Here is a 16,515-nt window from a genome sequence, read left to right as displayed (position 1 = left end):
ATAGAGATAATCACGTTTTGCTATAATAAATTGCTTTTTAAATGGATGTGACTCGCTACATTATGCATAATCTGAGGGCAGAGATGGATCCTCTCTATGACTGTATTTCCACAGGACTGAGCAGGGGACCCGGCGTAACTCAGTAAAATTTGGAGGAATTGCTGGATTGACTTAGTTACAGAACAGAAATAGCAGATACCTACCTCTTCTGACTACATCACAGGGCAACTAGAGGCACAGATAATATAGATGTGAAAGCTTTTAGAAAATACTATGCCACATAAATACAGGGTGGCACCGTGCTTGATTATATGTACACATTACAAGTTTGTTCTGATTATCATTCCATCGTTGATTTTACAATCACCAAGAAGTTCCCACATTAGATGCTCATGCTGAGTAGCTGACGCTGATACACTTCGAGACTGAGTCACATGTGAACTTCAGGGATGGCAGTAGGTCAAACTGTCTTCAGTGGTTTCTGCTCCTACTCTTCCCAAATTTTACTCCTCTTCTATTTTGACACCAGGCTCAAATGCATTTTTACAATTCCTCTTTTAATAGGGGCATATACTGACGTGCTGATATGTTCCTAACAGGTTCTTAAAATTTGAACTTTTATTTTACAAGATGAAAAGAGCAACAGTGAACCTAAAAAATAAATCCTAGTTTGATATTGTCCTGCAACTGTGTAAGCTATAACCCCTGGAAGAGCCTGGAGGCAGGCACCACTTTGTACTGTCTTTGTGACTTCTTGTGACTCTGTGATTATTTCAAAATAAAAAGTTAAATCACTCACAATGGTAGATCTGCATGTGTCCACCATACTTTTGTATCGGAAGGGCTTTTGATCTGTTTTCTGGTCCTCACCAAAGCAAATGCCTGAGGTCAGCAAGGAGGAAGAGGTGAAAGGAAGGCCATGGGATGGGCTGTCAGTGCTGGGCGGAGGAGGCTCCCTCCACTCACTTCAGCCTCTGCCTCATCTTATGCAATCATTGAGGACTGCCCTGTTCCATGCACACACCGCCTTTCACTTATTATTCATATTTTTACATCTTTATTTTAGTTTCTGCCTCCTCCTATAGAATGTTAATTTCTATCATGGCAAGGATTTTTTTTATATCATTGTATCCTCATTGCCTACAGCAGAGTTGGGCACAGAGAATGCATGCAATGCGTGTTTGTTGGATGAATGAATCCTTGTAGAAAATGCAAGCTTGAAAACAAGCCTACTGCTTCCCCGAGAGAAGTAACTCAAATCTGCCCATCCTCATAAGAGAGCAAACCTGTCTTTTAAGCTAAGACCTTTTTCCTGTGTTCATACTCTAGAAAAAGAAGACACGACTGATAACATCTGAGAGGAAGGAAACTACATTGTGCTGAGCCTCTGCATGTCAGCTTATAAAAAGTAATTTTTTAAAATAGGCCAGCCTTTTGAACAGTTTCCAGACATGGATTATCCTACTTTCCTTCTGGCTCTTCTTCATGTCTACAGAGGTAAAGATCATCTTTGTATCTTCATTTGAAGTTTTTGTTCCTGTTTTTGTTTGTATGGTGTGGCATATTCAGAATATACGATGCTCTTTAATTGGCGAGGGTAATTTCTCACTTGTTGAGAAAAACTAAAAGTTACATTTTCCAGTTGTCAGCAGGACACATTTTTAGATGAAAGCAGAAACTGAGCCTTTACTGTGATCTTAATGTTCTATTTTGCTGGGTCTTCAAAAGCTTAAGATATTGATTTGGTGTTTCCATCATTAAGGCTAACAGAATTAACGTGATGTTGTCTATTTCAGCTCTATGTGAAAAGGTGCTTTGGCATACATCAGTTCCCTTTGCTGAGAATATGTCCCTAGAGTGTGTGTATCCATCAATGGGCGTCTTAGCACAGGTGGAGTGGTTCAAGATGGGGACCAAGAAGGATTCCATAGCCATTTACAGCCCTACTTATGGTGTGGTCATAAGGAAGCTCTATGCGGAGAAGGTTTACTTTTTGAATTCAACGATGGCTTCCAACAACTTGACTCTTTTCTTTCGGAATGCCTCCAAAGATGATGTTGGCTACTATTCCTGCTCTCTTTATGCTTACCCAGAGGGGTCATGGCAGAAGGTGATACAGGTGGTTCCTTCAGGTAAGGGCAACTTTTTAATTTATTTCTATCCCTTTTTATCCACCTACAACATTTGCTAATATAAAGCCAAAGTAGAAGCTACAGAATGCGTTCTCATCTTTCTGTGGCATTCTCCAATGCCATCTGTAGATGCTTTGATGTTACTGTTTCGAAGGAGCAATCCTGGGAGCCTGTTTCATTTTTCTGAATGTGCTGTCGTGTCTGAGTAGAAGTGTCTTTCAAATCTAATGTAGTAGGAGGAAGCGCATGTTGTCTTAATGATAACCTGGGACTTGATTGAACCAATGTTGGCAATGCATTGGTCCAGGATCCTGATGCCTTCCCATCAGGGCTTTATCCCAGTGACATGGTGCCATTCCCTTCTGCTGAATACTCGGCACTCACGGATGTTCAAGGTCCTTCCTACAGTACTAAAGCTAAGTTTACTAGTGAATTCTGGGTGAAAGTTCAAAACCTGGCCCCACTCCTCCCCTCCCCACCCCTCCCCTTCCTTCCCCTCCCTTCCCCTCCCTTCCCCTTCCCTTCCCTTTCCCTTCCCTGACATAGTCTCATTTTGTCACCCCAGCTGGAATGCAGTAGCATGATGTCAGCTCACTGCAACCTCCAGCACCCGGGCTCAAGGGAGTCTCCACCTCAGCCCTGTAAGTAGCTGGGACTACAGGTGTGCACAACCACATGATATAGTTTGGCTGTGTCCCTACCCAAATCTCATCTTAAACTCCCATGTGATGTGTGAGGGACCTGGTGGGAGGTAACTGAATCATGGAGGCAAGACTTTCTTCTGCTGTTCTCATGATAGTGAATACGTCTCATGAGATCTGATGGTTTAAAAAAGAGGAGTTCCCCTGCACAAGCTCTTTCTGTTTGCTTGCTGCCATCTGCATAAGATGTGACTGGCTCCTTCTTGCCTTACACCGTGATTATGAGGCTTCCCCAGCCATGTGGAACTGTGAGTCCAGTTGAACTTCTTTCTTTTGTAAATTGCCCAGTCTTGGGAATGTCTTCATCAGCAGCATGAAAACAGACTAATACACCACACTAGGATAATTGTATTTTTTTTGTAGAGATGAGGTTTCATCATGTTGCCCAGGCTGGTCTTGGACTCCTGAGTTCAAGTGATCCAACTGCCTCGGCCTCCCAAAGCACCAGGATTACAGGCGTGAGCCACCATGCTTGGCCCTGGCTCCATCTTTCGCCTCATTCAAGTTTAGCTAGAGAGGACATTTTCTTCATAAATTGTGAGCTGTGGTGGCAGAAAGAACCTAGTGATTCCTTGGAGTGGTTTCTGCTTTATCTACCAGAGACTGTGGTTTTGTCCTTCTAGTGATGACCGCATGAACTGGTTGTAGTGGATTAGAAACACTTGACAGTCATCACTCTCCATGAACTTTGTGTTAGTTGCTCGATCCCTCTGAATCTCAGGTTCCTGAACAGGAAATTGGGTTAGTAGTACCGTTCTACTCATTGAATGGCCTCAGAACAATATATTTAAGGAACTTGGCCCATGGTAGTTAGAGAATGATACATCGTATTATTATTTCCTATGCTTGTTATCCAAAAGGGCTAATAATGAAATTGTCAGATATTAATGACAGTCTAAAGAAGGGAATATTTTTGGAGCTGTGTGTTTCTTGTGTGGTGTCTCCATAGCTGTATAGAGAAGAACATTATGACACTGACATAATAGTGCTTTATTTTTAAGGGATCTATGCTCTAAAAGAACAATTACAGAATTACATGAGGAATATCAAATGGTCAAGAGGTAAGAAACCTCTTCATGTGTTTATTTTTCCCTTTCTCTTTAGATGTAGCTAAGCTGAAGACTAATTTTGTGTACATAGCTGAGGCTTATAGAGTGTCAATTTGCAGTGTTTCTTTAGTTAAATGTTTATTTATTAAAGACTCCATTTCACCATGCAAGGCCTCATTTGCTGTTGTATGCAGACACCTGGTAAATCCTGCATGGAGCTGTTTACTGTGTAGTTCGCTTTTAATCAGTTAGGCAAGAGAAGTAGAAGATTGGCAAAGCTTTTAAAATAGAGGGAGCCATTGGAAACAAGACCTGAACCACCAAGGCTGGAACAGGATGCACTCCCCACTGCTGCCGTGTAGCGCGCCTTTAAAGTCTGGGTTCCAAATTAGCTGTATTGGTTTCTGTCATGGGACAACCAATTGAAAACAAACAGCTCAACCTTTTCTGAAAGTTCAGGACAGAGGATGGAGCTAACCTGTAGAGAAGTAAATGATGGTTGTAAGGCAGAGGTAGGATTTTTAGCATCGCATATGAGTGGTTTCATGAATATTTCCTATTTTTTTCACCCAGATTCGTTGTTCCTGCTATTTTTTGAGATTAGGAAAAGAGAGCTTTCCCCTTTTTGGGACTTAAAAAAAATACAATGTGGAGATTTTCAGTGATTTATCAGTCAGAGGAAGAGGTACCAGCTGCCCATCTAGTTTTAATCCTTCATGATTGTGTCCTTAGCCATGTGTCATTGCTGTTGTTTTGATCATTTATATTTCAAAGAGCAGTTCAATGCAATGGGCCAGTGAGGATGTTCTACCCTATTTTGAGAGTTGGAGGGTACACTTTTTTAAGGAAAGATAGTGAGTTAGAAAAAAATTAGTTGTATTTCAAAATTAACTTAAATGTGCTTAAAATCTTCTTCTGTGCTTTGTTAACAACATACTAGGATTGCAAATATTGTACTTTTGTATACTATAAAGTGGGAATTGAAAATATATTAGATAGTAAAAAAAACTCAGACTTGGAATCTAGAAATCCTAGTTTGTTTGTATAATAGGTTGTAAGACCTTCAGAAGGATGACGGAATTGGGCCCCTTGCTCTGTAAATATACTGATTTTTGCCATTTACTGATGGCTTCTTATGTGAGGAATTTTCCGTAGTTTGGATCTTCCTACACTTCCTCCTTGAATCTATTGTGTGTGTTTCTCATGTGAGGAATTTTCCATAGTTCAGATCTTCCTACACTTCCTCCTTGAATCCCGTGTGCACCTGAACATTTGTGTTGCCTGATTTTACAGGTGATGACACTGAAGTGCAGTGAGGTCTAGTGGCCTTTCCAAGGCGCCAAGGTTCACATGTATCCCGGCAGATAAAGTTGCAAATTGATCTGTCAGCCTGGGGGATATGGGAACCCACCAGGGCCCTCAAGGAGACCTTGGCCATTGCACCTCCTGTCCGTGCTACCCCCTGCCCCCAGCTTTCAACCTAGAGTTGAAGAGCAAACAGGACATCTTATTCTGAATAAATGGTACTACTAATACAAAGTTATTTAAAATGTATGTTCCTCCCAGAATAGGCATTCCTTCATTAGCAATTGATTTAGAGAATCTAATGGTAAGAATAAGTGCATTTATTTTTACCTAGTTTGTGAGAAAATATGCAGAGATGACTTGGGAGGCAACATTTTCAAGGTAGCCCTTTCTGGCAGAGTTCGTGAGGTCGTGGAGAAAACTACTGTCACCTATGTGTCCCTGGATATATTAGTCAGTTGAAACAAATATAGTTGCATTTACAGAAATACCCCCCAAATGAGCGACCCACTCAGGATGCTCTGCCACCTGGTGGTTATTGGGTGCCTGCTCTGTAGGAAGCAACTGAGTGTTATTTCATTTAGTTCTTATGAAGCACCATGGGAAGGTAATGTGTTCCTGTGATATGACAGAAGATGCTGAGGTGGTAAACTCACTTGTCCAAAGTTCTTAAGCTGCCAAGTCACAGCATCAAGGTGACCCCAGTTGATTTTTCTGAAGAGCCAGAGAGCTTGACTCCAGCAGAATAAACCAGGAAGGGTCAAGGTAGAGAAAAGTCATGCTGGACTTTGAATAATTAGAAGGAATATTTTAATTAGAGAGGCTGGGGAGAGGGGAAGAGAGAAGACCCCGAGAGAAGGGTGACCTGGGGGTCCTGATGGCTTACAGAAGCACCCAGTGGAGATGAAAAGTGCATGCAGGAGGCAGAGCTTGACCCTCTCTGACTAGGGTACTGGGTTTGGATAGGATGTGGTTTTTGGGTTCTGAGGCTCTTTGCACCCACAGAGGTGGCCTGAGGGGCAGCCTTCCAGGAAAGGAAGACACTGTGAGGATGGGATTCTCTCCCTGCCCGCGCTAGCAAAGGGGCTCACTTATGATACTTTAGAGTCTCAGGAAAAGATTTAGCACTGTAGATTCTATGCTTAAAAAAGAAGTTGCAGCTCACTAGGCAGCAGAATGTCAGAAACAAACCTTCCATTGATGTGCCTAATGGAAGTTCGATACCATCTGTAATGCAGACCAGGGGGCATCTCTGAATAGTTTTTAGAGAGAAACACAAAATAAAACCAGATATTTCTTTCACCACCTGGAAGATTACACTGGCTGTAGCCTTGTAGCAGGGTAAGAGTGTGCAGGCAGGGTAAGCAAATAGGCGTCTGTAGATTAGAACCTTTACACACTCCTAGCAGTAGGGTGAATTGATATATTATTTTAGTTAGGCTTCTCCAGAGAAACAGAACCAATGTGTATGTACCTGGAGATTTCTTATAAAGAATTGGATCACGTGATGTATTAATCTGTTCTCACACTGTTATGAAGAAATACCGAAGCCTGGGTAATTTATAAGGGAAAGAGGTTTAACTGGCTCACAGTTCACTATGGCTGGGGAAGCCTCAGGAAACTTATAATGATGGCGAAAGGAGAAGCGAACATGTCTTTCTTCACATGGCAGCAGGAAGGAGAAGTGCAGAGTGAGGTCGGTGGAAAGCCCCTTATAAAACTATCAGATCTTGTGAGAACTCATTATCGTAAGAACAGCATGAGGGTAACTGGCCCCATGATTATTCAGCTACCTCCCATTGGATCCCTCCCACAATACATGGGGATTATGTGAACTGCAATTCAAGATGAGATTTGGGTGGGGACACAGCCAAACCATATCATTTTGCCCTGGCCCCTCTCAAATCTCATGACCTCACATTTCAAATACATATTTTAAAATACAACCATGCCCTTCCATCAGTTGCCCAAAGTCTTAACTCAATCCAGCATTAACTCAAAGTCCACAGTCCAAAGTCTCATCTGAGAGAAGGCAAGTACCTTCTATCTACAAGCCTGTAAACTCAAAAGCAATTTAGTTACTTCCTAGATACAAGGGGGATACAAGCATTGGATAAATAAACCCATTCCAAATGAGAGAACTTGGCCAAAACAAAGGGGCTACAAGCCCCATCCAAATCCAAAATCCCATAGGGCAGTCATTAAACCTTAAAGTTCCAAAATGATCTCCTTTGACTCCATGTCTCACACCCTGGGCATGCTGATGCAAGAGATGAACACGCATGGTCTTGGGCAACTCTGCCCCTCTGGCTTTGCAGGGTATAGCCTCCCCTCTTGGCTGCTTTCACAGACTGATGTTGAGTGTCTGTGGCTTCTTCAGGTACATGGCGCAAGCTGTCTGTGGATCAGATTCAGATTGTGGGGTCTGGAGGATGGTGGCCCTCTTCTCAAAGCTCCACTAGGGAGTGCCCCAGTAGGGATTCTGTGTGGAGTCTCTAACCCCACATTTCCCTGCTGTCATGCCCTAGCAGAGGTCTTCCATGAGGCTCTGCCCTTGCAGCACTTCTGCATGGACATCCAGGTGTTTCCATGTATCCTCTGAAATCTAGGCTGAGGTTCCCAAACCACAGTTGTTGACTTCAGTGCACCTGCAGGACCAAAACCATACATAAGGTGCCAAGGCTTGGGGCTTAATTCCTCTGAAGCAACAGCCTGAGCTGTATGTTGGCCCCTTTTAGCCATGTCAGGGACATGGGCACCATGTCCTGAGAGGCTGCATAAAGCAGGGGGTACCTAGGTTTGGCCCAGGAAATCACTTTTCCCTCCTAGGTCTCTAGGCCTATGATGGAAAGGACTGCCATGAAGATCTCTAACAAGCCCTGGAGACATTTTTCCCCATTGTCTTGGTGATTTACTGTTGGCTCCTCATTACTTATGCAAATTTCTGCAGCTGGCTGGAATTTCTCCCCAGAAAATCAGATTTTCTTTTCTGTGGCATTGTCAGGCTGCAAATTTTCCAAATTTTTATGCTCTGTTTCCTCTTGAACACTTTGCCAGTCAGAAGTTTCTTCTGCCAGATACCCTAAATCATCTCTCTCAAATTCAGAGTTCCACAGATCTCTGGGGCAAGGGCAGAATGCCATCAAACTCTTTGCATAGCAAGAGTGACCTTTACTCCAGTTCTCAACAAGTTCCTCATCTAGATCTGAGACCACCTCAGACGGGACTTCATTGTTCATATCACTATCAGCATGTTGGTCAAAGCCATTGAACACATTTCTAGGAAGCTCGCAAATTTCCCACGTTTTCCTGTCGTCTTCTGAGCTCTCAAAACTGTTCCTAACTTCTACCTCTTGCTCAGTTCCAAAGTAGCTTTCACATTTGTGGGTATCTTTAAAGAAGCACTCCACTCTCTGCTGTACTAATTTACTGTATTAATCCATTTTCATTCTGCTAATGAAGACATGCCTGAAACTGGGTAGTTTATAAAGGAAAGGTTTTATAAAGGTTTATAAAATAAAAATGTATAAAAGTTTAATTGATTCACAGTTCAGCATGGGTGGGGAGGCATCAGGAAACTTACCACGGTAGAAAGGGAAGCAAATATGTCTTTCACATGACAGCAGAGAGAAGGAGAATGAGTGCCGACAGAAGGGGAAAGCCCCTTGTAAAACCATCAGATCTCATGAGAACCAGCTCACTATCATGAGAACAGGATGGGGGAAACTGCCCCATGATTCAATTATCTCCCTCTTGTCCCTCCCACAACATGTGAGGGTTATGGGAACTACAACTCCAGATGAGATTTGGTGGGGACACAGCCAAATCATATCATATAATTAATGGAGACTGATAAGCCCAAGTTTGCAGTGTGGGCTTGCAGGCTGCAGACCCACAAGAGCTGATGGTACAGATGAAGCCCAGGTCGTCTGCTGCAGAATGCCCTTGGGGAAGCCAGTCTTTCTGTTGAATGTGGCCCACCTACATTATGGAGAACAAACTGCTTACTCAAAATTCATCCATGTTAATCTCATCCCCAAACACCCTTCAAATTGACACATAAAATTAATCATCATATCTGTTTTGGAAAAATGATATGGCATTAGCTAGTTAAAACCCCAAATCCTATGATACAATAATTCTGCTCTGTGATATCCAAGAGATCTCTCACTCCAGGGAAAATTCCTGACGATATTTATAGCAACAGTTATTGCAATAGCAAAAAATTGGTAACACCCCAAATACCCATCACCTGTAGGAGAGAAAAGCACACTGAGGTCTGTTCGCTCATTAGGATACTCTACCTGACTAACATGAGTGAATTATCACTTTGCTCACCAACACGGATGAAGCTCATGAACTTTACATTGAAAGAAAAGAGAAAGTTACAAAAAATAGGTAGACTAGGGTTCCTTTTCTTTAAGGTTTTTAGAAATCTACATAATTACACAGTATGTTATTTATAGATACAAACATAGGTAGTAAAACTATAAAGAAAAGCAAAGTTCAGCAACATGGGTAGGTGGGGGATAGAATAGAATCAGGAAGGATTGAAAGGGTCTTCAAGGCTTATAGTCAGGGTGTTTTCTTTATACAGATATTTTATTTCCCATTTGTCTCTAAATGTTTTAGAAGATTTCTTTTCTTTCTTTCTTTTTTTTTTTTTTGAGATGGAGTCTCGCTCAGTTGCCCAGGGTGGAGTGCAGTGGCGTGATCTCAGCTCATTGCAACCGCTGCCTGCTGGGTTCAAGTGATTCTCCTGCCTCAGCCTCCTGAGTAGCTGAGATTACAGCCCCATACCACCACACCCAGCTAATTTTTGTTATTTTTAGTAGGGATGGGGTTTCACCATGTTGGACAGGCTGGTCTCAAACTCCTAACCTCAGGTGATCCAGCCTATCGCAGCTTCCCAAAGTGCTGGGATTACAGACGTGAGCCACCTTACCCAGCCAAATCTACTGATTTCTAATGGTAAAAACAGATGCAGTTTCAAATTTTGAGCAGTTCACAGGCCTAAGGTAAGAATGAGATCTTCATTTTGATATGGCCTGGGGGTCAGGTAGAGATAAGTTTCAGCAATGATTCCAAATTTTTATGATTCAAGTACTAAAAAATGATGATTTTAGTGAAAAATATGTGAAATTAAGAGACCAACTTAAGTAGGAAAAGTAGAAATAAGTCTGTTTCAGGTGTATTAAATTGTAAAGTAGCCTTTGGCCAACTGACAATTGAAATTATGGAACAGCAAACCAGGAGAAAGCTCAGGATTGAAAATACCCAAGTTGAAGTCATCTGAATGATCACCCAGCACGTGTGAACAGGAGGGTTAACTAAGAAAGTAGCAATGGATGGGGGCAGAAGTCTAAGGTCGTAGCTTGTGGCTTGGAGGTTGGTCACATTGCAGTGTGTTAAAGAAGGCATTCATGTTAAAGAATGTACAGGGAATAGAGAAAGGAGGGGGGAGTAAGGGGAGGGAGAGGAAAGCAGAGAACAGGCAAATTCCTGATGCGGGAGCAGAAGACACGTAAAGCTCATGTTTATAGTAGAGGGTTAGATTTCCCTGCTCCACACATGTAGGTACTTTGCGTTGGCTGTATCGTATGTTTTCTGACTCTGTGATCTCCCATATTCCAGTCCATTTATCTCAACCTGGGCACAGAAATGTTCCTTGCTTTTAAGAGTCTCATCCTCTCCCAGGCTGGATGAGGCTCCTTATGTCCCATCTATGCTCATTCTTAGAAGGCTCTTATCTCTACACCCTTCAAGGTCAAGTATTCTCTATCCAGGTTTCCAGAAGCTGACATAGCAGCCAAAGTTTTCATTCATTCTTGTGTTTATCTGCTGGTTGGTGGCATTAAAGAGATTCCTTTAATATTAGGGTCCCCAGAATTGATGGTAGTTCTGGGAAATCATATGATGAAAGGGATTCTAAAGATCATGCTGGCCTATATATTAGTTGATGTCAGTGTGGCCAGCATTTTTTGTAATGCTGGGGTATAATCTCAGCCTTTAAATTTGATTTAAAGCTTGGGGAGGGGGAAGCTTTAAAAGCTTTCAAATCTGGCTTTTATAAATGGGTGTGATTTGCAGGAGCTGAACCCACTAATCCATTAATTCACTCATCAAGTCTTTCCTGTGATCTACAATGTTTGATGTGATGTTCAGTGGTTTGGAAGACAGAAAAACATGGATCTTAGCTCTAAATGGAATGCAGAGTATGGGGGAGAGAAAAGTTGGTATCACAAATTACTATTTGGGCAAAACAAAAAAGTCCTCTTGGAGTCTAGAGGATAGAATTTACTTTTACCTAGGAAATTCAGGGCAGAGTCACTGAAAAAGTAGAATTTGAACTTAACCTTGAAGGAGGCAATTCAGAAAATCTGAACATTGAGATTAGTGGACACTATTCCAGGAGAATTGCTTTAGAAAATTATCTAGAAAGTAGGCAGCTCTGGCTCCAGTGTGACCTACTTTGGAAGATAATTTTCATTGTTCAAAAAAGACTCCAACAACAAAACAACAAAAGCGTCTAAAATTGAACCAACACATGGGATTGATCAATAAACTAATGCAATTTATTCTGGTTTACAGTTCATGGCTTGGTTGACATATTGAATTACTGCTTCAAAAGGCAAGGGAAGCCAGATGAGTTATGCAATTGCATTTTACAACATGTCTTAAGGTATTTGCACGCTTTCATTTCAGCTTTTGTTTTGCCTATCCCAAATTCAGAAGGAAGGAAGAAAACGTACGAAAATGACACTACCATATGTATTAATGACAGGTGAAAGTGATGGTGGAGGAGACTTGGTCTGAAAGGCTATTGCCTGTCAAAAAATATTTCAAACAAGGTTAAGAAGGCCACAGAGAAAGTCTTCCTTATTCTCCTGTTACAAGCTTCACCAATTCCTGCCAGCTTGTTTAGTCCTTGTATATATTTTTTTCAGTTTTCTCTATTATATGTGTCTCTATTACTTTTAATTTTCTTAAGTGAGATGGAGAAATAAAAAAATCATTTCAAATCAACTGCTTAGAGAATGAAGTCATAACCTCTCTCGTTGGGCCCATTCTAGCGAGCTTAGAAATAAGTCATAAAAGTTTTATATATCTGTGTGTATGTGTTTATGCGGGCACACACACACACACACACACACACACACACAAGACTAAAAAATGTTACATTTTAGCAGTTTTTCATTTAAAGAAAAAAATATTAAATAGTGCCTATAAAGAATCGGCAAGGGATGAAACAGAAACGTTTTAAAAGCTTAGAACTCTCACTCCATACTGAAATAAAATAGTATATAAAGAAGGCAGATGATAAAAAGCGTTTTAAGACTCACAGAAAGCAAGGTTATGGTCACTGCACTTCTCAAGGGTGAAGTAAATGGGAAACTGAGAGTCGGGTGGTCACCAGAACCTGTGCCAAGGTTGTATTTATCAGTGTGCTTTCCCTGTGCTAAGCCCAGGAAGGAGCAGGCGCAGGAACACATGTCACCATGGGAATCATCCCTTAGCTTTTGGATAAAGCTCTATAATCAAAAATCAAAAAAAGAGAAAGTTAAAAACCTCTCTAAAGCAAGATAATGAGAAATTTTTTTTTTTTTTTTTTGAGACGGAGTTTTGCTCTTGTTACCCAGGCTAGAGTGCAATGGCGCAATCTCGGCTCACCGCAACCTCCGCCTCCTGGGTTCAGGCAATTCTTCTGCCTCAGCCTCCTGACTAGCTGGGATTACAGGTACGCGCCACCGTGCCCAGCTAATTTTTTGTATTTTTAGTGGAGACGGGGTTTCACCATGTTGACCAGGATGGTCTCGATCTCTTGTGATCCACCTGCCTCGGCCTCCCAAAATGCTGGGATTACAGGCTTGAGCCACTGCGCCCGACCATGAAAAATTTGTATACACAATCGAATTCAGCAATTGAATGGCTGATACAGTGGAATTAACATATAGGCACGGGTACATGCTTGGGTTTTGGGGGAATAATACTGTCTCAATGTGGGGGTCTCTCTCTACTTCCTTCGCCTGCCTTTGCCCTGTGAGGCATCCCAGTCTTTGACACTTCTAAGCTATAGTAAAATCCAGAGGAGACTCTCACTTGGGCTTGTTGTCAAATGCACTCCCGCAAGCCAGAGCGGGGAGTGGAATTGGCTGCCATCTTTGCGCACAGCCATTTTGTTTACTTACACTACCTAAGTAAACATGAAACTGTACCCTTCTTATAGTAGATACTTAATTTTCAAGATGATTGTAGGGTAGGGGTATGCTTGGCTGAATTGATGGAGAATGGGCTACAGCTGAAGCTGTGGACAGTGATTCTCCTGTGACCCCAGAACATTCTGTGAGTCTAGCTGGAAATGACACAGTTCTTGGTTTTTCCTCCTTCAGCTTTCGGTGATCAACACACCTCACACCTTTACCACAACAGCTCTTTACCCTGCACTGAAAGCAGCTGCTAACCACAACATGAGGAATACATTTCCTCTTCAGAATGGGTGTCGGTGGTTTGTGGGTGCCAGTGCAGCATGGGCCCTGCGGCCCCACGTATGAGTAAGAGCTGGTGTCCTGTAGTCTTCAGTGCCCGTCAAATAACTGTGGAACATGTTTAGCCCACACACGTTGAGACTCCTCCTCGGACCATCTCAGCTTCTGTGATCTTTTAAAAAATTCTTCACTTCAAAGATTGAGAGCTACGGATAGTGGGCCTTGTTCTCCAGCACTTGCTCTGGGAAACTTCCTTATAGGATTAGTGAGTAGGTGTGAGTGACCTTCATAGAGGCCCTATAGGAATTTACCCATTGACAGATCACAGTATGAACTGAAAGTAAGAATATAAACTGCATTTTATAAAATAAAAAATAGGAGATTTGGAATATTCAAAAGCAAGCAAACAAAAAGAATATTAGTAACCGAAAAGTCAGCTCATGGCTTATAAAACTCAGTTTTTACTGATGCCTGGGGCTCCTCCGTGGCTTTCTCTATGAGCTCTGCTGTCCTGTGATGGTTTAGGTAGCATTGATAAAAAGATCTGGTTTCTAAGTTATGGTTTTGGTTTTTGTTTGGTTTTATAGGGAATGGAGGTTGCAGGCAGAATGGCTTTTTGTTTCCTTGGAGAAAATGGTAGGAGACTATTTCTGAAGACATTTAAGATGTTGAAACTGTTAAGAATTTCAAGACCATCAAGTCAACCCTTCAGGGATCAGTGTGAAATTATTCCCCCGGGCAGCACCTCTTCTGCTTACTCCTGAGCAGTTTTAATTAAATAACTCAGTTGATGGGGCTTCTGGCACTTCCCTTGAGAGACTATTCACAATCCAATAACTCTCAATGTGAGAACATTTTTCCTGACTTCAGCTATTTAACCAACTTACACTTTTAAAAAAGTCTTCATTGTAATCTGCCTCAAGAGAAAGAGGCATGTTTCATAAGATATGGATGTAAGGAGACTTCCAAGGATGGAGCCGTAATATATAACAGTCATACTTACTAGTGCTGTAAATAGCTATGTGCATCATACCTGCTGAACTTAGTGGGGTGATGGCTGTGGCCAAACGGAATAAAATCTGGGTGTCAATTCTGGAAGCATTTAGTGCACCATTTAATGAGCAGAATCCTAAGAAACTTAACATTCTCATGTTAGCAGATTAGCTCTTAAGAACATAGTTGTTCCATTTCTTGGCCAGCTACATAAAATTCTATATGCTACCAACACTGATATTTCCAGAATTGCTTTGTGAAGGGGTGTGTGTGTGTGTGTGTGTGTGTGTCTATGTGTGTGTCCTCTGTGTGGACAGGACCATTTCCTTCATGATATATAAAGAACCTAAGACTAGAGCAAATTTTAGGTCATTTACCTTGTCATTTCACTAATATAGTACATTTATTTCTCTTTGCAAATGGGAAGTTGTAGTTGAACGTATACCATTTTCATCTGAGAAACGGCCAAAGAATTCAATCGTCATATTGGTAATGTCAGTATATGTCCCCAAAAGAGACCCTTTGTAAAGTCCCATTAACTCCTGACATGAGATTTCCCAAAATATCTCTATTATCTTTTAAGAAGCATAGTTGCTCATTTAAGCGAAATAAAGAATATTTAACATAGGGCTTATAACTTCATCGTTTTATTCTCTTTAAATCCTATAAATGTTTTCAGAAAGAACAAACACTTAATATGAAGAAAATACTTTCAACTACTGGCATTGTGTTTCTTTGTGCTTGGCACAAACAAAGTTCAAATTTTCATTCTTTACATTGCCTGACGATTCTGTTTTCAGTGAGAATAGCAGAATTGAACCAAACCTGGTTGCTCAAATGACACAGAAGTATTTGAATCTGCTTTATTGGATGAATGGTAATAACAGTAATTTAAAGATATGTGTAAATCTTTTCTAAACTGTTGAATAGCTATTATTGTTTGCTACGAGGAAAAGAAAGAATGTATGCCTATGCACCATGTAAACACATGGGCCCGGTGACCTGACCGTAATGCAGGGTGGAATTTGGAAAGTACCTTACAGTAAGGTTTGGGGAGTTGGGAGATGACAGAGATTACTTCAGGTTTGGGGAACCCATGGCCTGGAAGTCTAGGCGTAATTTGGATGAGGGGGAGATGAGGGCTGGCAGGAAGAGGGATGAAGTTCTAACAGGAAAGTGCATCACAAAAGACATCATATACCAGGGAGATGCTCTTTGTGTTTGAGGCACATGAAAACAAATTTGGCCAGAGGCTCAGGGGAAGGTTAGGGGGTGGAAGGTCCAGATTTTGCACTTCATTTGCTTGTTAGTAAAGTTTTCAAACATTGGAAGTCTCAAGTTGGCCATGATTTGGAGCCATGACCCTACCAACAGCATGGAGGGTAATGTAGAGGTAGGAAGGTAGAAAGACAGGAGGCAAAGAAGCAGGCAAGAAAAAGGGATGCCTGTGGCCCTGCAGTGAGGGGGCACCACCCCTCAGTGCAGCCCACCAGAACGATCTTCGTAAATTACACACCAAGGAAGCTCCCTGCTGCAAGTTTCTCCTTCCCATTTTCCCCCCTCTCTAATTCTATAAATACTTATTCAATGTCTGTCATATGCTGAGCCTCACACAGGCCCAGCATATGATAGACATTGAATAAGTATTTATAGAATTAGAGAAGGGAGGCACATAGGAGAAATGTCCTAGTCCCTCATCTCAAGCTCAAGGCTCTGTGCAACTTGATGCTCACATTGTTTGGGTGTAGAGGACAGAGACTGGTGGAGTTAGGAGGGGGTAGTGACAGGGTACGTGTGTCATGTTGGAAGGAGGGTTGTGGAATGAAAGAAGGGGGGCATTCAAGGAGCT

General features: G+C 41.8%; 1 protein-coding gene across 6 annotated transcripts in view; it reads left to right on the top strand.

Annotated features, from left to right (window-relative positions):
* CD226 (CD226 molecule) overlaps window positions 1–16,515 on the top strand; it is a 116,735-nt gene that overhangs the window by 14,551 nt on the left and 85,669 nt on the right. For all 6 annotated transcript variants that reach the window (XM_078348260.1, XM_008979964.5, XM_078348261.1 and 3 more), the window contains exons 2-3: window positions 1,330–1,497; window positions 1,797–2,132. In XM_078348260.1, the coding sequence (XP_078204386.1) occupies window positions 2,101–2,132 (32 nt within the window). In that variant the 5' untranslated portion in view covers window positions 1,330–1,497; window positions 1,797–2,100. The remainder of the gene's footprint in view (window positions 1–1,329; window positions 1,498–1,796; window positions 2,133–16,515) is intronic.

Source organism: Callithrix jacchus, chromosome 13 (genome assembly GCF_049354715.1).
Source record: "Callithrix jacchus isolate 240 chromosome 13, calJac240_pri, whole genome shotgun sequence".
Classification (NCBI taxonomy): domain Eukaryota; kingdom Metazoa; phylum Chordata; class Mammalia; order Primates; family Cebidae; genus Callithrix; species Callithrix jacchus.
Note: the sequence above shows the minus strand (reverse complement) of the source record. Positions and strands in the feature narration are given on the sequence as shown.